The 24,713-nt window shown below is 39.2% G+C and overlaps 1 protein-coding gene across 1 annotated transcript in view; it reads right to left on the reverse strand.

Moving 5' to 3' along the window:
- Positions 1-24,713, reverse strand: part of LOC103092368 (uncharacterized) — a 1,666,349-nt gene that overhangs the window by 393,137 nt on the left and 1,248,499 nt on the right. The window contains exons 85-87 of the mRNA XM_056825346.1: positions 21,798-22,049; positions 3,638-3,913; positions 3,016-3,267 (exon numbers count right to left, since the gene is read on the reverse strand). Coding sequence (XP_056681324.1) covers positions 3,016-3,267; positions 3,638-3,913; positions 21,798-22,049 — 780 coding nt within the window. The remainder of the gene's footprint in view (positions 1-3,015; positions 3,268-3,637; positions 3,914-21,797; positions 22,050-24,713) is intronic.

Genomic DNA, 24,713 nt, shown 5'->3' on the forward strand with positions numbered 1-24,713 from the left:
CATATGACAGCAAAGCAAAGTAATGAATGCTGGTGGGGGTGTGGCAAAGTTGGGGCATTAATGCATTGCTGATGGAGTTGTGAATTGATCCAACCATTCTAGAGGGCAATTTGGAACTATGCCCAAAGGGCATTAAAGAACAGTCAACAATGATTCTGAACAACTTGGAGGAATCTACGAGAAAAAAACACTATCCACATTCAGAGGAAACACTATGGGAGTAAAAACACCCAAGAAAAACAACTGCTTGAATACATGGGATGAAGGGATATGGTTGGGGATGTAGACTCTAAATTAACATCCTTGTGCAAACAACAACATGGAAATAGGTTCTGATCAAGGACACAAGTAAGACCCAATGAAATTGCACATCAGCTGTGGGAAGGGTAGGTAGAGGGGAGGGAGGGAAATAAAGAGATTATTGTAACCAAAAAAAATTAAATTAATAAAAAAAGAAACGATAAACAAGGGGCAGCTGGGTAGCTCAGTGCATTGAGAACTAGGACTAGAGATGGGAGGTCCTGGGTTCAAATCTGGAAGAACTATACACAGTAACAGCAATATTGTACAAGGATCATCTGTGAAAACTTGGCTACTCTCAGTAATGTAATAATCGGGGACAATCCTGAAAGATTTATGACAGGGAATGTTATCCACTTCCAGAGAAAAAACTATTGGAGTTTCCCTTCATATTAGTATATTTGTGGTTTTATTTTGGAATTTGGTTACGTATAAATGTGCTCTTACTACAATGTCCCAAATGGAGTGTTTTGTACAACAATAAAAATACAAAAGAAAAATTAAGGAAAAAAGAATTAGTAGAACATTAATGGTCATGATTTACCAAGCTCTTTACAGATATTATTCCATTTGATCCCAAGTCACTCAAAGAAACACTGAACAGAATGAGTTCAAAAACAGAAACTTCAGATTTCTCTGAATTAATGCAGAATGAAGTGAGTAGAACCAAGAGGGTGATTTATACAATAACTACAGTGTTCCGAAGTCAAAGAACTTTGAAAAACTTGGGACCTCTGATCAATGCATGGCTAACAAGGATTGCAGAAAACCCATGATAATGGGTTACTCACTTTCTACAAAAACCTACAGACTTCCTATTAAATCAGCTGCCTCACTTCAGAAATGGGATGCAGTCAGGGTGTATGTTGCAACAGATATTTTTTGAGCATCAGAATTTGTTTTCCTTGATTGTCCATGTGGCATCATAGGTGTATTTTAATCTTGAAACAATTATTAATATATCAATAGTGCAACCTATATTCTTATATACCAGATTCATGGGCAAGTAGTTCTTGATCATTGTATTTAATAGGTACTGGATTAATTCTGACCACTCTCCAAATCTACAGTCCAAAAGTCAGAAGAATTCCTGGGTAGGCTGCCACAGGGTCCTAGTTCCCCCCTTGTCAGACCAGATTCCATACCAGGTCACATGTTTGAATAAACTCCTCCTCCTTGATCTAATCGTTGTCAGTTGAGCCAATGTTAACTCTTATGCCATGTTACATGATCATTAGCTACCTCCCATTCCCCATTCCTTGATCCTCCAATAAAAGATTGAGGAAATATGTAGTTTACTCTTTCTCTCTCTCTACTAGAATCAGAGGAGCACACATTAAGGCTTTTTAAGCACTGTCTCTGAGTCTTTCTTCATGGCTACAGGCAGGCACAACTCATACCTGTCCCAAAGATTTTAGTTTTCATTAGTGGTAGAAGGTAGAAGGGGGACAGAAAATAGATTTTAGTTAATTGGAAAAAAAATAAATTAAGAAAAAGCTCTTTTCAACCACAGGTGTCAAATACATAGCATGCAACATTCCCAGGTGCTGCATGAACCAGGGGAAAAGGTAATTGGAAAATAGTTAACAAAAGAAAATGACAAACAGATAATTATATGATAATTTAAAATGTGAGCTTTAGGCATCCTCATGTACAGATTGAGGCGAATCAAAAATCATCCCTCCTCTAAAGTATATGCTGTTGGTGTCTGACTTCCCCAAGGTCACTTCCCCACTTCACAATTCTATCTCTCCCCGCTGCTCTCCATTCAGAACATCCCCATAGTCTAGGAGAGGAAGTTGGGATACCCCTAAGGTTTGTAACAATAAAATTGCATGAAATAAAAGGAAACTAAGGCCAGAGATGATCTCTCTATGAACCTGCTGCCCATTAGTGTGATTATGAGACTGAAGGTTTTGTCATTGATACATAGGAAAGTCAGACCAGTGAATTAATTGGGCATCAGGAATTCTACTGTGGACCCAGTTACTGGAGGCTAAAGCCAATCATCCCTTTACATGGATAAGAATCAGGTTTCATAGCAGCCATACTTCCATGTGACTTTTTATGCCACAAAGAGGAAAAATATAGGTGCAATGGTGAATCTCTGTGTGTGAAAGGAGACAAAGTTTACATCCTCCTTTCTATCTCCAGAATATCCCTGCCAAACAGGATCAAGGCCAGCCCTGTTGCATGACCATAGCTTATTTTCCAACCAAGAATTAAAAATATTCTGTGGGTCCATAGCACCAAGGGAAAGGGATGGAAGGAAAGATTATGGAGCAGTCATTGAACCTGCAGTCCTAGAAGTTGGGAGAAAAAGAAGATTGTATGCTACTAGAACAGAAGAGAATAATACAATATCAATAACAAGGATGATGATGACAATTCACATGTTTTTGTGCCTAACATGTAAAAAGTACTTTCCCCACATAAAATCCTATTATATACAGAGCAAATATTATTCACTTTTCCAGATGAAGAAGCTGAGGATGTGAAAGGAGGAGACACACTTACCACACAGATAATAGACAGAGGAGGAATGATTAAATCCAAGTTTCATGATTCTGAGTAGAAGGTTCCTTCTACCACAATGCATTGTGCCATGGGACCACAGAGGCAGAATGTCACTTATGTCTATTTCTCTCCATGTTTATTTCTGCCAGGGAAAGAGAGAGCCCAACACAAAGTTGGTGGCCCAATCAAGCTACTCACCATAGATCATAAGAGTCTTGTTTGCAGTGCGCGTCAAGCCAGTAAATGAGTTAGTTGCAATACAGGTATAGTTTCCGATATGATTCAGGGATGTAATAATAGAAAATGAGGCTGAGTTGCTGAGAGATTGTCCATTCTGTAACCAAGTGAATTGTGCTGGTGGGTTAGAATCAGCAACACAGCTCAAGGTAACATTTATCCCCGTTGCGAACTGATCGCTTATACGGTCAATTGTGGCAATATCTGGGCCATCTGGGGGAAAAAGAAGGATTCCATATTTAGATTATGGCAGAAAAGAAGGGCATCTCCTAGTCTGTAACCCATTACCAGGGACCACTGTGATGCTCCTTTGAGCTGGGAAATTCACAGCTCCTCTTCTACTTTTACAGTTTGGATCTGAATTTGGAAGATCTTAGGTCTTTCTCCAGTTCAGCACCCTGGATGGCCACCCTCCACCAGAACACATGACAAGGCCAATCTGGGCTCCCTAAAGATGAAGGGGTTTGGGAACCTCAGAGCCTAGCTCTTTAGTTCTCAGAGAAGGGACTGAATTAGCCTGGCCTCTGGGAACACACCACCAGGCTATAAGCATGCAACATATAGGAAGAAGCAATATACTTACAGGCAACATCCAGTGTGAATGGATCACTCCTATTGCTATAAAATGGATTCTGGATTTCACACTCATATGGCCCTTTGTTATCTCTTCTTGTGAGCCTGCTGAGAGTGAGTGTCCTCTTATCTGGCGACAGCTGTATCCTGCTACCAGCTGGGGCAACTCCGTTTATGAACCACTGGTAAGCGTGAATTTGACCTGTAGCCTGGCATGTCAATGAGAAGTCCTTGGTCTCCACTGCAGTAATGTTGGAGGTGACAATGGTAGGTTTGGACACTGGCGCTGTGCAGAGAATAGACAGAAAATGACTGTGTTGGTTCTTTTTCTTACCTTATAACCAAATAAGTGGTTTGGAAGTGGCCTGTCTAAGACCTTGGCAGGCTGGAGGCCAGACACCAAGAACCTGTGATTTCAATAGCAAAGCTCCCCCCTTTCTCTCGTGCAGATCTCATCTCCTCCAGGCCTTAGGAAAAGTTCAACTTCAGTTCCTGTGACTGACAAAGACATTCACATGGAGTCCAAGCCCCGGGTGCTCAGTCTTTCTGGGCTGAGGCAAGCAGGACTGGGGATGACAGACCCCTTCATCCAGCACCTGGGCTTGGATTTGAGGCCTTTATAGCTTGGCAGAACCACCAAGAGTTTATGATTCCTTGGCCTGGGCTTTCGGGAGCCAGTGTTCCTTACCTTGACAGCTTGATAAGGATATTGGGAGAGGTTGGTGTGGATAGACTAGGGACAGGCCACAGGGAGACTGTGCTCATAAAGGGAAACATTACTTTAATTCTGAAGAGAAAATAAAAGGAAAGGCAGAGAGTGGAAATAGATCAGTTAGTATCAGGGAACAAAAGGAAGAGCCTCAGGCTGGGAGTCAGGTCAGACCTGGTTCAAGTCTGGAGATTTCAAACCCACAATAACATCTCTGGTGCCTAGGACATGATTTGTCCACAGGAAGTAGTTCCTACCCTTTACAGAAGATTCTGGAATTCCCTGCTTTGGCCTCTCCCTTTTCCTTAGGTGTTTCCTACCCTATAAGATAAGAATGAGAATGTTGAAGGTGATCTTCAAGCTCAGATATAGTTTTATGCTGGGAATCTAAACTAATGGGGAATAATTTTCCCAGAGTCTTCATGGCCCAAGGAGAGCCCTTTCCTTATCTCTAGTTGGAAGTAAGGCCTTGCCACTGAGAGAGATATGTATGCCAGAGCAATCTCTGGGGCACATGCATGAGGATCGTCAGGCCTCTGTCCTGGGTCATCCATGGCCAGCTGTCTTAAAAATAATTTCCAAATTGATAGTCATAAGTTAGAAATATTTCAGCTTCCTTGACCTTTCTCCTTGTTATTTTGGTAGAGCTTGCACTCCATCCCTGGGTCTCCATTGGGAAGTTTAATGTGAGGAAGAGTGAGCCTCCCATTTGTATCCAGTAAAGCCAAGTGACACTGGCCAGGACAGTGACAAATCTGAGGTCAGCTAGCTACCTTTTGTAGTGGGGGGAGAATATGAAGGAACAGTGAGCATTCTCCTGGGCATGAAGGCCATGGTAGGACTTTTTGGAAGGTGTTTTGGCAGCATCAATGGATACAGTGCCTGACATGACATAGTGACTAGTGGTAGCCTAAGAGGGAGAAAGACCTATGTTCAAATTCTGTCTCAAAATGTTACTGGCTGTGTGTCTTACTAGCAAGTCCCTATCTGTGTCTCAGTCTCCTGATCTGTTAAATGGGTAAAATAATCTCTCAGTCCAAGTGTTATTGGACCAAATGAGAACATATATAGAAGTTCTGTATAAATCCTGAAAATAGCCCAAACAACGGTTCAGAGGAAGGAAAGTACAGAGTGTGAGTCTGAGTACCAAATGTAGACTCATGCTGTCTGAGCACACAATGCATGGCCAGAAGTATCTGAAAGGCCTGATGCCCTTTTGTGAATGGCTAAGGTTTAATGACAGACCAAGAACACTCAAGGATAGTCTGTAGGCAATAGAGAGTCATGAGCAGAGAAGAGACTAGAGCACACACATATTTAATTGAAGGACCAATTGAGGGCACTAGAGATGCTTAGCCCAAAGAAGAGAAGACTTGAGTGGGAGAAGAGACGTGTCTCCATGGACTGGTGGAGTTATAATGGGTTCTGTGCCCCTGCCAGGGGATGTTCAGTGGCTTACATTGATCAGGTGGGGACTATTTTCCTTTCTCCTTACAGCAACATTCAGGTACCCTTTTATCTCTTGTCTATCACAGAACAACTCTTTTTTTAACCCTTACCTTCTGCATTAGAATCAATACTATGTATTGTTTCCAGAGCAAAAGGGCCAGGCAATGGGGGTTAAGTAACTAGCTCAAGGTCACAGAGCCAAACAGGATCCAGTTTTAATGGACTTGACTCCCTGATCATTTCTCTTCCAAAAATGATTTGGGATGCCTTGGGGAACTAACTGAGCAGGATTCCTGGCCTGACTCTGCAACAGTGCTGAGACCCATAAACAGGTTCACATCCAACCCAATCCCTTCATGGGTGAGGATGGACTCCAACATTTGCCCCTCTATGATCAGATGCAAATCAGGCTGGCTCAATCATCCCTGGCCTCAGATATTCCTCTCTTGCTATTGGTCTCCTTCTGTCCACTAGGTGGAACTACCAGGTGTGACAAGGAAATCACTTTTAAAAGACTAATATATATTAATTTAAGGTCGCCAAGGAATTCAGCTATGTAATTCCTTAATGAAAACTCAAGTCAGTCGTCAACCTTTTATGGAGTTTTAATTAAAAACAGGAGGAAGAAAGGAATTAGAGATAGAGAGATAGAGGGAGAGAGAAAGGGGAGAGAAGGGAATAGGGCTTGAATACCCCTTCTGTTTAGGCTGGGCCAAAAGGCCCAAGCCCTTAGATAGCTGGGGCAATGAAAGGAGATCAGTCCCTATTACTCACGTGACCAAATATGGAGAAACAGTCTCCGGGGCCCCCACCTTCAGCTTCCTTCAGCGCAAGCTTCTCAGAGCACACCGCAACCACTCCGACAAACTCCTCAATCACCCCCAGTCTTCAGACCCTCCTATCCTTCAGGAAAACCCTCCAAGTTCCCTCCCCTCAGTCCTCACATCTCCCAATCACCTGTCCATCAATTTCCCTGTGCCAATGGAGGCTCTAGCTTAACCCAGGACCACCCAGAGGTCTCTGGCTTTGCACATGTCTGTTGAAGGTCATATTTTCAAATAATTAAATCTTTGATCCTTTGCTACAGCCCTTTCTAAATCCTGCTAACCTGAGGAGGATAGAGATTGGAATAATTAAATTTTGGTCTAGACTGCAGCCCTTACTCAATCCTGTTAGGACTGAATAGGGTGGAGATTGATTCCAAGTATCTCCATTGTATCAATTCTAAAATCAATCATGACTCAAAGAAATTCCTGTTCTATGCTTAAGCATAGGTCAAAGTCCTTTCCATTGTTCAGCAAAAGGTTTCTGTCCTAAAGTAATCTTAAGAAGGGAAGAGGAGGAAACTCCCATGCCAATGGGGTTCACATTCCAATAGCCAAGACCCACTATCAATAGGGAATTTTTCAAGTATGAAATTTCCCAATGGTGACATTTCCAACATTTATAAGTCTAAGAAATTTTGAGGTTTACACAGGACAGGAAGAACTCTGGCTCATAAAAAGTTTCAGAGTAGCAGTTGACACCTAATGTGATCTAGGGCCTCTTAACCTCTCTAGGGCTGTCTGTGGATACAACTGACTTCAGTTCTCTGGAAAGATCAGGAAATGTCCAATTAAACAGAAAATCCTGAAAATCCAAAGAGAATTTAATAAAATCAAAAGAAAAAATGCAGAATTAAATAAATCTAGGATCTGTTTTTTTAAATAAAAATACAACTAAATAGATGACCCATTGGTTAATTTCATTAAAGAAAGAGGAAAACATAATTACCAAAAGCAAAAATGAAAAGGATGAATGAGCTAGCAATGAAGTTGAAATTAAGGAAATTCTGAGCAATTATGTACCAGCCATAACTCAGAAACAAAGAGTCATTGAAGGGTTACATCTAAAAAGCAAATCGGGAAAGGCTTTACAAAGTTATAATTGTGGATTGTCTTATGGCTCAATTAATATGGAAAGGCATAGAATATGTGGTTTCAGGTTTAGGATGGTATCCTCATGAAATCTGGGTACCCATTGCTAAAGATATACTACAGAAATATTTAGTCTTTACTATTAGCATACCCCATTACTATTACCACCTACACTCCACAAGGTTAATTTTCTTTTTTGTCCCAACATCCTGTTGTTTTTCCTAGTGTTCTAAGAGATCTTCCAGTATCAGGACCTAATGTTTATGTTGATGCGAATGCTAGTTATAAGGCAGGAGTATACAAGGAAGGTAGCTACCTGTCATTTTTACCACTCCTTTTTCTTCTACCCAACAAAATGAATTAACATCTGTTTTGATAGAATTTTGGTTATTTCAGGAGCCTTTCAACCTCATAATGGACTTTAAATATGTTTTTCAGTCTTTGCAAGGTGTAGAACAAGCTGTCATCAGATCTACTCAAAGCAATGTACAAATGTTATTCTGTAAATTACAAACTGTCATATGACAAAGGACACATCCAGTGTATGCCATGCATGTACGCAGTCATACCAATTTACCTGGACCTATTTTTAAAGGAAATGATATCATAGATCAAGCTTTGATTGCTCAATGTTATCTAACTGATATGCAATTAGCTGAGGAATCCATCATAGATTTCACCAAAATAGTACTGCTTTAGGCCAAATGTTCCAACTCACTAAAGATCAAGCCAGGAGTATTGTTAAAAAGTGTCCTAATTGTGTTCCAAACCATCCCCCAATGTATATTGGTGTGAATCCCAGAGGCTTAAGTAGTACAGATATACGGCAAATGGATGTGACTCACAAACCGTCCTTTGGACGACTTAAATATATCCATGTCACTGTGGATACTTATTCAGGGTTTTTATGGGCTTACTTTTCAGATGCCTGGTCCCCCCAGAACATTTAAAACAGATAATGGACCTGCTTATACTTCCAAACAACTTTTTCTTTTTTGTAAAACTTGGGATATTCAACACCATCTCACAGGTATCCCATACATTCCACAAGGACAACCTATTGTGGAGCATAGTAATCAAATACTAAAAACGTTTCTTTTAAAACAAAAAGGGGGAGACAGCACCCCACATCAACGATCGGCAATAACTTTATATACTATAAATAATTTGATCTTTACTTGCAATAATATATCCAGAGCTGAAAATGTTTTCTCTGCATTTTCTTATGAACGAAATTGAGGTACCACTACTACTGTATTCCCTGCTACAGAAGAAAAATTTGTCATATGGAAAGATGATGATCAATCCTGGCAAGGACCTCACCCAGTGGTCCTGCAAGGCCAAGGCTTTGTTTGTGGCTCCACAGGTAAAGACAGTGTATGGCTCCCTTCCTGCTGAGTTCAAGAGACTGACTGACCATAAAGAGAAGGACGAGAAGAGGACTCCGGAAGCCTCACAAGGAGACTCGACTACGTCTCAATAAGATACTGACTCTTCTACTTCTATTCCAGAATTTAAGTACAGCTCCTGGAATAAAGAGATGGGTTTTTTGGGAACAACCACCTTGGGTAGAGTATGTCGGCATGGGACACACTTTACCGTAAGTCATCTTATATACAAAAACTAATTCTGATATTACTGGCATTTACCATTTTGATAGACAAGCTAAGGACAATAATCAGGCCAATAATTGTTTGTGTCTTTCAATTGGACTGGACTAGTTGAGGCACCCCCAGTGTGCCTCACACGAGACCATCCTGAATGCCTGCCCCTCAGATCTCTGCAGGCGCATTATTATGGTCATCCTGACCTGTCAGACTCTTTCTGGATAGGATCTTATCGTGTAGACAAAGGGGTAAAATATAAAGGGTACAGCCAACTGCAATATTTAGTTTGGCTAGGGGAATCTTGTGATGGTACTTGGGGACAAGAAATACCTATTTGTCCTTCTGTGATGGAATATGAACAAAGAGACACTGTTAATATGTTTCCTCCCTTGCTATTGTGTAGATCTAAAAGGGCACCATGTATTCATTGGAAAAATATGATTTGGGTATCTTGGCATAACGACACAAGGTGTATTGGAAAGAAACTGGATTCTTATAAATTTCATGATAGTTTTATAGGAGGATACAGCTTGCCTTTGTGGGTGATGCCCCCAGAGCTAATTGGTTACGTTCTGCTAATTTCATACAGATTTTGATTGATTATGGAAAGACAGCCCTGGCATTGGATAAAGTAAATATGTATCACTATGTTAATGTTTCTAATAATGGAAAAGTCCAAAAACCAGTAAATACAAGTGTTACATTAGACATTCAGACTTGCCTAACAGGGGGATATGCTTTTATACCTACAGTAAATAATCATCCTGAAGCTGAACATTACTGAAATAACAAGCAAAAGAGTTAGATATTTGAATATTGGAATGTAACCTGTAGCAACTGTAGGGTCAGTTACTGTGTAGGATCACAGGTGGATGGGCCTGTCTTAATCATTAAGTGACCACGCATGGCCCTTTTTGCCACTGAACATAAAGATTCATGGTATGGTAGCCCAGGGGATCAAATTATTTATGTATTACAACAAAAAATAAGACCACACCATAAACGATGTATTACTTGTATTGCATTAGGCATAGTAGCATTAGTTTCTTCATTGGCTTCTACTATAATAGAATCTGTATCTTTAGCACAATCAGTATCTAACTTATATTCTCTTGAGAATGACGCCAATCATTTGAAAGCATTGGCTACAAATGTAACCTCAGCATTAGAAAGAGAAAAAGAAATTGATACAAGTTTTTACAAAAGTATTATGATGTTACAGAAAAATATGACTGATCTAACAAATGAAGTAGAATGTGTCATTGAAAACACACATGAAATGTGATTATAGATATACTGCATTTTGCTTACTATATAAGAGTAAATAATGACACAAAAACATTGGAAAAAAATTAAATTACAATTACAGGAATTATGGGACCATGAAAACATCACCAAATATATTAACAATCTCAGTATATTAATTCAGAATATTGATTCATCCTTTCAGGAGGATCTCTAACCACAGCATATCGCATATTCTTTGTATAATTGGATTGAAACATAAAAAGGATTGTTTTCCTCCTTATTTCATGATATGACTCTTCTTGTAGTTGGTGCACTTGTGATTTTGTTTATCTGCTTATGCTTGCCTTGTTTGCTAAAAGCTTTAATTACTAGTTTTGCTGAATTGCAAAAAAAAACTATTAATGGGATCCTGTACCAAAAGGAATTTGATGTCTTAAAAATAAATGGGGAATTGCAGTGAACCTTCCAGGAACCCATGAGAAAAAATTCCTCTTCCCAGGTGTTTGACACATACTATTCCTGCTGAGTACACCAAAACATAGAAATCTCAGTTCAAGGCTGCATAAACAATTCCAAGATCTCCTGAGAACGGGTTAACTCCCCTGTTCACATTCTGGGGAGGATTGGGGAGAATAGATTGTTTCTCTTGAGGAGAACTTTAAATCTTGCGTGCTGCATACAATAAACGTTCATTATCCCTGCTTTGATAATGTTGCAGTCTTTCTTTCTTGAAACTTTTTAGCAGTCCCCTATTGCAACTCCTTAGAAGTCCCAGGCAGTTTTCTAATACGCAGTTCCCTCAATTGATCTTCAGAGACTCCAGACCCCTCACCAATCTGGCTGAACATTCCCCAGTTCACTGTTGCCACTTGTAAATTGTGTCATCTAGAACCAAATACAATAATCCAAGTGCCATCTGATTGTACAGAAGGACAGCTATCTCCTTATTCTTCGAAGTGGACATGCTTCTCTTAAGACTGAAATTGGTGGTTGGGGTAGTTGTGTAGCTCAGTGGATTGAGAGCCAGGCCTAGAGATCAGAAGTTCTGGGATCAAATCTGACCTCAAATAATTAAAAGATATATGACCTTGGGCCACTCATTTAACCTCCATTGCACAGCATGGATTCTAATGCTAATAGGGAAGGATTAAAAAAAGTATACATTATGTTTTTTCAACTACCCTGTTACCTTCCCACTGATAATAAGATTGTGGATCTCTCAATCATCCCCAACATCTATTTATGCAATCCAACATGGCATTAATAGTCTGTATCCAATTTCTCTTTTTTTTTTAGTTTTTAGTTTTTAAACATTACTTTATTTGGTCATTTTCATACATTATTCATTGGAATCAGAGATCATTTTCTTTTCCTCACCTCCCCTTCCACCAACCCTCCCCAAGTCAACGTGTGATTCCACTGGGTATCACATGTGCCCTTGCTCCGAACCCTATTCCTTGCTGTTGGTATTTGCTTTAGGGTGCTCATTTAGCATTTCTCCTCAATCATATCCCCTCAACAACTGTAGTCAAGCAGTTGCCTTTCCTCCGTGTTTTTACTCCCACACTTTGTCTTCTGCCTAAGGATACCGTTTTTTCTCATAGATCCCTGCAGATTGTTCAGGGACATTGCATTACCATTAATGGAGAAATCCATTACATTCAATTGTGCCACAGTGTCTCAGTCTCTGTGTACAATGTTCTCCTGGCTCTGCTCCTATCACTCTGCATCACTTCCTGGAGGTCGTTCCAGTCTCCATGGAATTCCTGCACTTTATTATTCCTTTTAGCACAATAGTATTCCATCACCAACATATACCACAATTTGTTTAGCCGTTCCCCAATTGAAGGGCATCCCCTCATTTTCCATTTTTTTTTGCCAGCACTAAGAGCACAGCTATGAATATTCTTGTACATGTCTTTTTCCTTATTTGGGGTACAAACCCAGAAGTGCTATAGCGGGATCAAAGGGCAGACAATCTTTTAGTGCCCTTAGGACATAGTTCCAAATTACCTTCCAGAATGGTTGGATCAGTTCACAGCCCCACCAGCAATGCATTAATTTCCCAAATTTTGCGACATCCCCTCCAGCATTCATTACTTTCCTTTGCTGTCATGTTGGCCAATCTGCTAGGTGTAAGGTGATACCTCAGAGTTGTTTTGATTTGCATCTCTCTGATTATAAGAGATTTAGAACAATTTTTCACGTGCTTATGAATAGTTTTGATTTCTTTAACTGAAAATTGCCGATTCATGTCCCTTGCCCATTTTTCAATTGGATAATGGCTTGACTTTTTCTACAATTGGTTTAGCTCTTTATAAATTTGAGTAATTAGACCTTTGTTAGAACTTTATGTTATGAAGATTGTTTCCCAATTTGTTGCTTCTCTTCTAATTTTAGTTACATTGGTTTTGTTTGTACAAAATCTTTTTAATTTGATTTAGTCAAAAGTATTTTTTTTACATTTTGTGACTATTTATAAGTCTTGCTTGGTTTTAAAATCTTTCCCTTCTCAAAGATTTGAAATGTATACCATTCTGTGTTCACCTAATTTACTAATAGTTTCCTTCTTTATATTCAAGTCATTCACCCATTCTGAATTTATCTTGGTGTAGGGTGTGATTTGTTGATCCAAACCTAATCTTACCCACACTGTCTTCTAATTTCCCCAGCAGTTTTTATCAAATAGTGGATTTTTGTCCCAAAAACAGGGGTCTTTGTGTTTGTCATAGACTGTCTTGCTGAGGTCATTTACCCCAAGTCTATTCCACTGATACTCCTTTCTGTCTCTTAGCCAGTACCAAATTGTTTTGATGACCACTGCTTTGTAATATAGTTTGAGATCGGGGACGGCAAGGCCACTTTCCTATGTATTTTTTTTTTCATTATTTCCCTGGATATCCTTGATCCTTTGTTCTTCCAAATGAACTTTGTTATGGTTTTCTCTAATTCGGTAAAAAAAGTTTTTTGGAAGTTCCATGGGTATGGCACTAAATAGATAGATAAGTTTGGATAGGATGATCATTTTTATTAAGTTATCACATCCCACCCATGAGGAATCAATGTTTTTCCAATTGTTTAGATCTAGTTTTAATGGTGTGGAGAGTGTTTCGTAGTTGTTTTCATATAGTTCCCATGTTTGTCTCGGGAGATAGATTCCTATGTATTTTATATTGTCTAGAGTGATTTTAAATGAAATTTCTCTTTCTAATTCTTGCTGTTGAGATGTGTTGAAAAGATATAGAAATGCTGATGACTTATGTGGGTTTATTTTGTATCCTGAAACTTTGGTAAAGTTGTTGATTATTTCCACTAGCTTTTTAGTTGATTCTCTAGGATACTTTAAATAGACCGTCATATCATTTGCAAAGAGTGAGAGCTTGGTATCCTCATTGCCAATTTTAATAACTTCAATTTCTTTTTCTTCTCTAATTGCTACTGCTAGGGTTTCTAGTACAATATTAAATAATAAAGGTGATAATGGGCATCCTTGTTTGACTCCTGATCTTATTGGGAAGGCTTCGAGTTTATCCCCATTACAGATGACGTTTGCTGAAGGTTTTAGATATGTACAGTTTATTATTTTTATGAAAGGCCCTTCTATTCCTATACTTTCTGGTGTTTTCAATAGGAATGGGTGCTGAATTTTATCAAAGGCTTTTTTTCTGCATCTTTTGAGATAATCATGTGATTTTTGTTGGTTTGCTTGTTAATATGATCAATTATGTAGATGGTTTCCCTAATATTGAACCATCCTTGCATTCCTGGTATGAATTCTACCTGTAGTAGCTAACCCTTGTGATGACTTGCTGGAGTCTTTTTGTAGTATCCTATTTAAGATTTTTGCATCTATATTTATTAGGGAGATTGGCCTATAATTTTCTTTCTCTGTTTTTAACCTGCTTGGCTTTGGGATCAGTACCCAGTATTGTGGCGTAAAAAGAACTTGGTAGAACCCCTTCTTGGCTTATTCTGTAAAATACTGTGTATAACATTGGGATTAGTTGTTCTTTGAATGTTTGATAGAATTCATTTGTGAATCCATCTGGACCTGGGGATTTTTTCTTAGGGAGTTCTTTGATGGCTTTTTCAATTTCTTTTTCTGATATGGGGTTGTTTAGGTAATTTATTTCTTCTTCTTTTAGTCTAGGCAATTTATATTTTTCTAAGTATTCATCCATATCACCTAGATTGCCATATTTTTGCCATATAATTGGGCATAGTAGTTTTTCATGATTACCTTAATTTCCTCTTCATTAGAGGTGAGGTCTGCCTTTTCATCTTGGATACTGTCAATTTGTTTTTTTCTTTCCTTTTTTTAATTAGACTGATTAGTACTTTGTCTATTTTATTTGTTTTTTTTTCAATGTACCAGCTTCTAGTCTTATTTATTAAATCAATAGTTCTTTCGCTTTCAATTTTATTGATTTCTGCTTTGATTTTTAGGATCTCTAATTTAGTCTTCTTCTGAGGATTTTTAATTTGTTCACTTTCTAGTTTTTTAATTTGCATGTCCAATTCATTGACCTCTGTCCTTCTTAATTTGTTATATATAAACTCAAGGATATAAATTTCCCCCTGAGTACTGCTTTGGCTGCATCCCATAGGTTTTGAAAGGATGTCTCACGAATGTCTTTTTCTTCAATGAGGTTATTAATTGTTTCTATGATTTGTTCTTTAAGTGGCTGATTTTGTAGAATCATATTGTATAATTTCCAATTAATTTTTGGTTTACTTCTCCATGTACCCTTACTAATTTTTATTTTCATTGCATTGTGGTCTGAGAAGTTAGCATTTATTATTTCTACCCTTTTGCATTTGTTTACAATGTTTTTGTGCCCTAATACATAGTCAATTTTTGTGAATGTACCATGTGCTGCTGAAAATAAGGTGTATTCCTTTTTGTCCCTATTTATTTTTCTCCACATGTCTACTAACTCTAATTTTTCTAAGATTTCATTCGCTTCTATCACCTCTTTCTTATTTATTTTTTGGTTTGATTTATCTAGTACAGATAGAGGAAGGTTCAAGTCTCCCACTAATATAATTTTTCTATCTATTTCATCCTTGAGCTCCTCTAGTTCCTCCTTTAGAAATTTGGATACTATGCCATTTGGTGCATACATGTTGAGTACAAATATTTCCTTGTTGTCTATACTGCCTTTTATCAGGATGTAATTACCTTCCCTATCTCTTTTAACTAGATTTATTTTTACTTTGGCTTTGTCAGATATCATGATTGTGACTCCTGCCTTCATTTTATCAGTTGATGCCCAATAGATTTGGACCATCCTCTAACTTTCACCCTATGTGTATCTATCTTCCTCATGTGTGTTTCTTGCAGACAGCATATGTTAGGATTTTGGATTCTAATCCACTCTGTATCCACTTGCATTTTCTGGGTGAATTCATTCCATTCACATTCAGAGTTATGATTACTAGCTGTGTATTTCCCAGCATTTTGATTTCTACTCCTGGTCCTGTCTTTTCTACTTTCACTATTTCCTTCTACACTAATGTTTATTTATAATCAGTCCCCATAGTTACCACCCTTATTTTACTTCCCTTTCTAAACCCCTTCCCTTTTTATCCCCCCCTTATTTTCCCCTGTAATCTTTTTATAAATTTCCCCCCCACCCTCTCCCTCCCTTGTATTTCTTTCCCTCACCACCAGTCCACTTTTTACCCTTCTATTTCCATATAGGGCGCAAATCTATTCTCTGCCTCAATGAATTGGATTATTCTTCCCTCTTTAGGTCAGGTTCAAAGCACATAAGCGATGAGTAATTCCTATCTCCACCCTCTTTACCCTTCCAGTGTATCGATGTTCTCTCCCCTCCTGCCATGAGCTTCTTTGTGACATATAAATTTACCCCCATTTGTTTCTTTTCCTGTTTCTTTTAGTATTAACCTCTTTTTTTTAGGTCTGGTTGTATACACACACACACACACGTATATGTATTTATGCATGCATATATCTATATACCTATTGTGTCTTGTCCTTTCATCCTATACAGTTTGTCACTGTTCCCTCTAAGTGTAATTCTACTAGCTGCCCAGGTGATAGCAACAGTTTTTAAGAGTTACCAATGACCTCTCTTTCTTATAGGGATACATATAATTTTAACTTATTGAGTCTCTTAAACATGTTTTTCTTCTTTTTTTTGTTTTTCTTTTCCCCCTCTTTTTTAATTACCTTTTGATGATTCTCTTGAGTTCTATGCTTGGACATAAAATTTTCTGTTCAGGTCTGATCTTTTCTTTACAAATGCTTGGAATTCTTCTATTGTGTTGAATGACCATACTTTCTGCTGTAAGAATATAGTCAGTTTTGATGGGTATTTGATTCTTGGTTGTAGACCTAGTTCCAGAGTTCTTTGCTTTCCAGAATATCATATTCCATGCCTTTCAGTCCTTCAGTGTGGATGTAGCCAGATCTTGTGTTATCCTCACTGTGTTTCCATTGTACCTGAATGGCGTCATCTTGGCAGCTTGTAATACCTTTTCTTTAGTCTGATTGATAGTTTTTAAATTTGGCTATAACATTCCTGGGTGTTATCAGTTTGGGATTAAATACAGGAGGTGATCTGTGGATTCTTTCAATCTCCACTTTCCCCTCTTGTTCTAGGATATTGTGACAGTTTTCCTGAATAATTTCCTGTAGTATTATGTCCAGGCTTTTTCTTTTGTCATGGTCTTCTGGTAGACCAATGATTCTTAAATTATCTCTTCTCAAACGATTTTCTAAATTGTCTGTTTTGTGAATGAGAGGCTTCATATTTTCCTCAATTTTTTCATTCTTTTTGTTTAGTTTTATAGTGTCCTGTTGCCTTGTGAGGTCACTTAATTCCAGTTGTTGTATTCTGATTCTTAAAGGCTGAATTTCATCCCTGGCTTTTTGGTCCTCCTTTTCCTTCTGATCTGATTTTCTTTGAAGGTCTTCTTTCATCCTCTTTACCTTGTCTTTCTTCTCCTTTGTCCCATCTTTCATCTTCTTTGCCTCATCTTTCATCTCCTTTGCCTCATTTTCCAGCTGGTTGATTTTGGCTTTCAAGACACTATTTTCTCATTTTAGTTCAAGTGCCTCTGTTTCCAGATGACTTATCTTAATTTTTAAGTTATTTTCCCAGTTGTCTTCAGCTTCTTTTGATTTTGTTTTGAATTCTTCCACAGCCTGTATCCAATTCACTGGGATTTCTGATTTATCGTTTGCTGATCTCTCCCCCTCTGTTCCATTTGCTTAGTAGAAGCTGTCTATTGTAGTTTCTTTCTTCTTTATCTGTTGTTTGCTGAAATTCACCCCTTCTTTACTCCCCATATTTGTCTGTGCTCTTACTCCTCTCATTTTTTTTTGGTTTTGGGGGCTTCTGTCAGTCTCCCCTCTTGGAGCTTTAATAGGAGATCTCTCAGTGTAGCCTCTGGTGGGGTTTGAGCTTCCCTGACCTCTGGAGGCTTTTGATTGCATTAAAGTCCAGCAGTCAATGAGGATGGATATGGAGCTTGGGTTTCCCTGAACTCTGGAGTCTTTTGATGAGATTAAGTTCAGCTTAGTTGGGCTGGGTGTGCTCTGAGTCCAAAACTTCCTGGAAGGCTGGAGCAAATATGGAGGATCTCCACCACTCTGACAAGGCTGCCAGGTCTATGCTCCCTCTCTAGCTCCTTCCCCGACATCTGTGTTGGACACTCTGAACTTGGCACAGCTCTGCTTGCAAGTTATGCCTTTCAGACCAGCACCTTTGACCACCCAGAAGTTCCCGCTGCCATTGGAATCTCAGCACTCTGGGTGGGTGGGGGAATGGGTCCTGGGACCTTCCTTCAGTCTTCCCCTTAACCCTGAGTGTTCTCAGATTCTGGCTTTATGGGGGGAGGGGGGGTGTACCTTTTGAATTAAGTCCAGCAGGATGGTTCCTTGGCTCAGACTTGTTGTTAAGTTTGATTTTCAATCCCCTGGGAGCATTCAGTTTGTGATCCATTAGGAAGGGTATTCAGAGGTCTGAACTTCTGCTCCTTTGAGGCCTCCATCTTACCTCCCCAACATTTTTCTTGAGGATAACCTTGTGTGCTACATAAAATAAATGTTAATTATCCCTGCTTTGATAATGTTGCAGTCTTTCTTTCTTACAACTCTTTAGCAGCCCCCTATTGTGACTCTGTAGAAGTCCCAGGCATTTTTCTAATATGTAGTTCCCTCAATTGATCTTTAGAGACTCCAGACTCCTCACCAATCTGGCTGAACATTCCCCAGTTCACTGTTGCCACTTGTAAATAGTCATCTAGAACCAAATACAATAATCAAAGTGCCATCTGATAGTACAGAAGGGCAGCTTTCTCCTTATTCTTGGAAATGGACATGTTTCTCTTAAGACTGCATTGGTTGGGGTAGTTGTGTAGCTCAGTGCAATAAGAGCCAGGCCTAGAGATCAGAAGTTCTGGGATGAAATCTGACCTCAAATAATTCAAAGATATATAACCCTAGGCCACTCATTTAACCTCCATTGCACAGTATGGATTCTAAGGCTAAAAGGGAAGGGTTAAAAAAAAGTATGCATTATGCTTTTTCAACTACCCTGTTACCTTTCCCACTTATAATAAGTTTGTGGATCTCTCAATAATCCCCAACATCTCTTTATGCAATCCAAATTGGCATTAATAGTCTGTCTCCAATTTCCCCTTTTTTAAATCAACCATACCCCATTACTTCAACTCTTTTCTATGGCATAGGTACCAGTCACTGTCCCATCGAGGCCGATGCTTTTTTGTGTTTTGGACTTTTTCTACTCAAGGATAGGACCTGATATCAATCCCCAATTACATTCATCTTATCACATTATGTGTACTGTGCCAGCATCCTAAACTACTTCTGCATCCTACCTGTTTCAACAATCCCTATCCTGCCAATTTTCTCATTATTTCTTTTTTTCTTTCCAGTTTCAAAATTATGCCTTCTGCTTGTCTGTAGAATTAGTAGAACATTAGTGGTCATGATTTACAAAACTCTTTACAGATATTATTTCATTTGATCCAAGTCACTCATAGAAACATTGAACAGAATGAGTTCAAGAAAAGAAACTTCAGAAGATTTATCTGAACTGATACAGAATGAAGTGAGTAGAACCAAGAGATAATATATACAATACCAACATTGTTCTGAAGGCAAACAACTTGGAAACCCATGGGACCTCTCATCACTGCACTGACCAACCAGGACTGCAGAAGACCCATGATGAAATAAGTTACTCACTTTCTACAAAAAGCTATAGACTTCCTATGAAATCAGCTGCCTCTCTTCAGAAATGGGATGGACTGAGGGTGTAAGTTGCAACACATATTTTTTGACCTCTGAAATTAGTTTTCTTTGATTGTCCATGCGGCATCATACATGTATTTTAATCTTGAAACAATTATTAATATGTAAATATTGCAACTTATGTGCTCATGTACCGGATTCATAGGCTTATTAGTCTTGATCATTGCATTTAATAGGTACTGTATTAATTCTGACTACTCTCCAAATCTACAGTCCAAAAATAAGAAGAATTCCCGGGTAAGCTGCCATAGGGTCCTAGTTCACACCTTGTCTGACCAGATTCCATACCAGGTCACATGTTTGAATAAACCCCTCCTATTTGATCTTGTGGTAGTCAGTTGAACCAATGTTAAGTCTTGTGCCTTGTAAAATGATCATTAGCTACCTCCATTCCCCATTCCTTGATCCTCGAATAAAAGATTGAGGACATATATAGTTCACTCTCTCTTTCTCTCTACCACCATCAGAGGAGCACACAGGCTGGATCCCAAGCTCTTGAAGCCTTGTCTCTGAGTCTCTCTTCCTTTGTTCTATTTCCTCTTTCTCTATATCCCCTTCACCCATTTTCTCTCAGTTTCTAACTCTCCTTCTCAGGTGTCCACCTAGGAATATATTAATTTGTGGCTACAGGCAGGCACAACTCATACCTGTCCCAAAGATTTTAGTTTTCATTACTGGTAGAAGGTAGAAGGGGGACAGAAAATAGATTTTAGTTAATTGGAAAAAAATAAATTAAGAAAAATCTCTTTTCAACCACGGGTGTCAAATACATAGCCTGCAACATTCTCAGGTGCTGCATGAACCAGGGGAAAAGGTAATTGGAAAATAGTTAACAAAAGAAAATGACACAGAGATAATTATATGATCATTTAAAATGTGTGCTTTCATCATCCTCATGTACAGATTGAGGCCAATAAAAAATCATTCCACCTCTGAAGTATATCCTGTTGGTGTCTGACTTCCCCAAGGTCACTTCCCCACTTCACAATTCTATCTCTCCCCCCTGCTCTCCATTCAGAACATTCCTAGAGGCAGGGACAGGAAGTTGGGATACCCCTAAGTTTTGTAACAATAAAACTACATGAAATAAAAGGAAACTAAGGCCAGAGATGATCTCTCTCTGGTACTGCTGTACATTAATGTGATTATGGGAATGGAGGGTCTATTATCTGTACATAGGAAAGTCAGACCAGTGAATTAATTGGGCAGCAGGAATTCTACAGTGGATCCAGCTACTGAATGCTAAAGCCAATAGATCAGAACCAGGCTTCACAAGAGACATGCTTCCATGTGGCATTTAATGCCACAAAGAGGAAAATATATGTCCAATGGTGAATCTCTTTGTGTGAAAGGAGACAAAGTTTATATCTTCCTTTCCATCTCCAGAATTTCCCTACCAAGGGGAATCAAGGCCAGCCCCATTGCATGACCATAGCTTATACTCAACCAAGACTAGAAATATTCCTTGGTTCCACAGCACCAAGGGAAAGGGATTGAAGGAAAGAGTATTGGGCAGTCATTGAACCTGCGGTCCTAGAATTTGGGAGATGAAGAAGGTTGTATATCACTAGGACAGAAGAGAATAATACAATATCAATAACAAGGATGATGAAGACAACTCACATGCTTTTTATACCTACCATATAAAAAGGACCTTTACTCATAGAATGCTATTATATACAGAGAAAATGTAATTCATTTTTCCAGATAAAGAAACTGAGGCCTCAAAAGGAGGAGTCATTTACTACACAGAGAGTAGACAGAAAAGAAAGGATTCTATCCAAGTTTTATGATTCTGAGCTCAGGGCTCTTTCTACCACAATGCACTGTGCCATGGGACCAGGGGGGGGGAGAGTGTCACTTTTGTCTATTTCTGTCATGCCAGGGAAAGAGAGAGCCCCACACAAAGTTGGGGGCCCAATCCAGATACTCACCATAGATTATAATATTCTTGGTTGCAGTACGAGTCAAACCAGTGAATGAGTTAGATGCAGTACAGGTATAAGTGCCAGCATCACTCAGGGATGCAATAATAGAAAATGTGGCTGAGTTGCTGACTGGTTGTCCATTGTGTAACCAAGTGAATTGTGCTGCAGGGTTAGAATCAGCAACACAGCTCAAGGTAATATTTGCCCCAGTAGGGTACTCATTGGCTGAATGTACAATTGTGGCGATATCTGGGCCATCTGGAAGAAAGAGAAGGATTCCATATTGAGATTATGGCAGAAATAAGGGGGCATCTCCTAGTCTATAACCCATCACCAAGAACCACTGTGTCTCCCTGATCCTTCTTTGAGCTGGGAAATTCACAACTCATCTTCTACTTTTCCAGTGTGGATCTGAACTTGGAAGATCTTAGGGCTTTCTCCAGTTCAGCACCCTGGCTGGCCACCCTCCACCAGAACACATGACAAGGCCAATTTGGGCTCCCTAAAGATGAAAGGGGTTGGGAGCCTCAGAGCCTAGCTCTTTAGCTCTCTGAGGAGGGATGGAATTAGCCTGGCCTCTAGGAACACACCACCAAGCTATAAGCAGGCACCATATAGGAAGAACAAATTTACTCACAGGCAACATCCAGTGTGAATGAATCACTCCTATTGCGATAAAATGGGTTCTCGATTTCACACACATAGGGCCCTTTGTTAACGCTTCTTGTGAGACTGCGGAGAGTGAGTGTCCTCCTATCTGGCGACAGCTGTATCCTGCGGCCAGCTGGGGCAACTCCGTTCATGAACCACTTGTAAGTGTGAATTTGACCTGTAGCATTGCAGGTCAATGAGAAGTCTTTGGTCTCCACTTCAGTATTGTTGGAGGTGAGAATGGTAGGTTTGGACAGTGGCGCTGTGCAGAGAATAGACAGAAATGACTGTGTTGGTTCTTTTTCTTACCTTATAACCAAATAAGTGGTTTGGAAGTGGCCTGTTTAAGACCTTGGCAAGGCAGGAGGCCAGAGACCAAAAACCTGTGATTTCAATGGCAAGGACACCCCTTTCTCTGGTGCAGATCACAACTCCTCCAGGCCTTAGGAAAAGTTCAGCTTCAGTTCCTGTGGCTGACAAAGACATTCACATGGAGCCCAAGCCCCGGGTGCTCAGTCTTTCTGGGCTGAGGCAAGTAGGACTGGGGATGACAGACCCCAGACAGAAAAATCTGGGGAGATTTAATTGCATCTATCCAGGAATTCACTGAAGCACTATCACTATTAGAACAACTTGAAGAAGAACCTGAAAAGATTCAAGTTGTAACTTCTATGTGTGACATACCCACAGATATACCACAAGGGGTGTTTGCAAAATATCAAAATGATATGAGTTAGATTAAATCTATTACTCCTGTTAGGATTGAGGTCAGGGAAGGAATACCATCTAAGATACCACAATACAAATTGAGTAGAGAAGCGAGAGAAGAGATAACACCTATCATAAATAGTTTGCTTGAGCAAGGTATATTGAGACCTATGGTATCTGAATACATTTACCCAATATTAGCTATTAAAAAGAATAAGCTAAATGAAGATGGAACTCCTGCCTGGAGATTTGTGATGGATTTAAGGGCTGTGAATAATTTTATATGAAAAAAAAAACACACTATAACACCATCTCCAGACAATATCACAACTCAAATACCTGCAGAGTCTAGGTGGTACACAGTGTTGGACCTGAGCAACGCTTGCTTCACTATACTATTGCACCTTGATTCTCAAAATATTTTTGCTTTCCAATGGAGACAAACCCAGCTGTGCTATGCAAGATTAGTGCAAGGATGTTGCGAGTCTGCTTCAATATTTTGTCAACTGTTGCAGAGAGATCTAGCTACCATAACTTTCAAACATAGCAGATTGATACACTATGTGGATGATTTGTTGCTAGCATCTCCTGACCCTAAAACATGTTTGGAAGATTCAAAGAAATTATTGATAGAACCTTATAAGAGGGGACATAAAGTTTCTAAAAAGAAGATTCAATGGGTCCTACCAACAGTTGAATATTTAGGATTAGTCCTGGAGGGGGACACCAGGAAAATATCTAATAAAAGGAGGGCAGACATACAGAAGCTAGGCACCCCTAGAACTAAGAAAGAACTTAAGAGCTTTTCTGGCGGTTGCTGGTTTCTCAAGGCAGTACATAGTAGGATATTCTCATATTTCCAAGTGCTTGATTGATATGACAAAGAAAGATATTAAAGAACCATTGCAATTAAATAAAGAACATTTACATGCTTTGTCACAGTTGAGAGGAGCTATTTTATCAGTTCCAATTTTGGGAATACTTGATTATATGAAAGAATTCCACTTGTATGTCCATGAAACAAAAGGTGTTGCTTCTGGAATATTAGCACAGTATTTTGGGTTAAATCTGAGGGCTATTGCATTTTACAGTCCTATCCTTGACACGGTTGCACAAGGAATGGTTCATTGCCTCAGGAGCTTAGTAGCTACAGCTCTAATGGTCAAGAAGTCATATGATATAGTACTAGGATGTAAATTGCATGTGTATTCCGCACATCAAATTGAAAAACTGTTATGGTCGCAGAATATGCATTCATTCACCGATGCAAGAATATCCCAGTATGAAGTCATTTTGTTAGGCAATTATAACATCACAATTCATAGATATGCACCATCGAACCCAGAAACTCTGATCCCTGATTTGCCAATGGATGGAGAAGTATTGCATGATTGGGATCAGATAGTGGAACTCATGCATAGGCCAAATGAATGCCTTAAAGATACACCTCTTATGGATCCAGAAATAGAGTTATACATGGATGAATCCTCTTATGTTTGTGATGGGAGAAAATTCACAGGGGCAGCAGTTGTTGACAATGACAAAACTCTTTGGCATGCATCA

This window comes from Monodelphis domestica, chromosome 4 (assembly GCF_027887165.1).
Source record: "Monodelphis domestica isolate mMonDom1 chromosome 4, mMonDom1.pri, whole genome shotgun sequence".
In the NCBI taxonomy this organism is placed as follows: Eukaryota; Metazoa; Chordata; class Mammalia; order Didelphimorphia; family Didelphidae; genus Monodelphis; species Monodelphis domestica.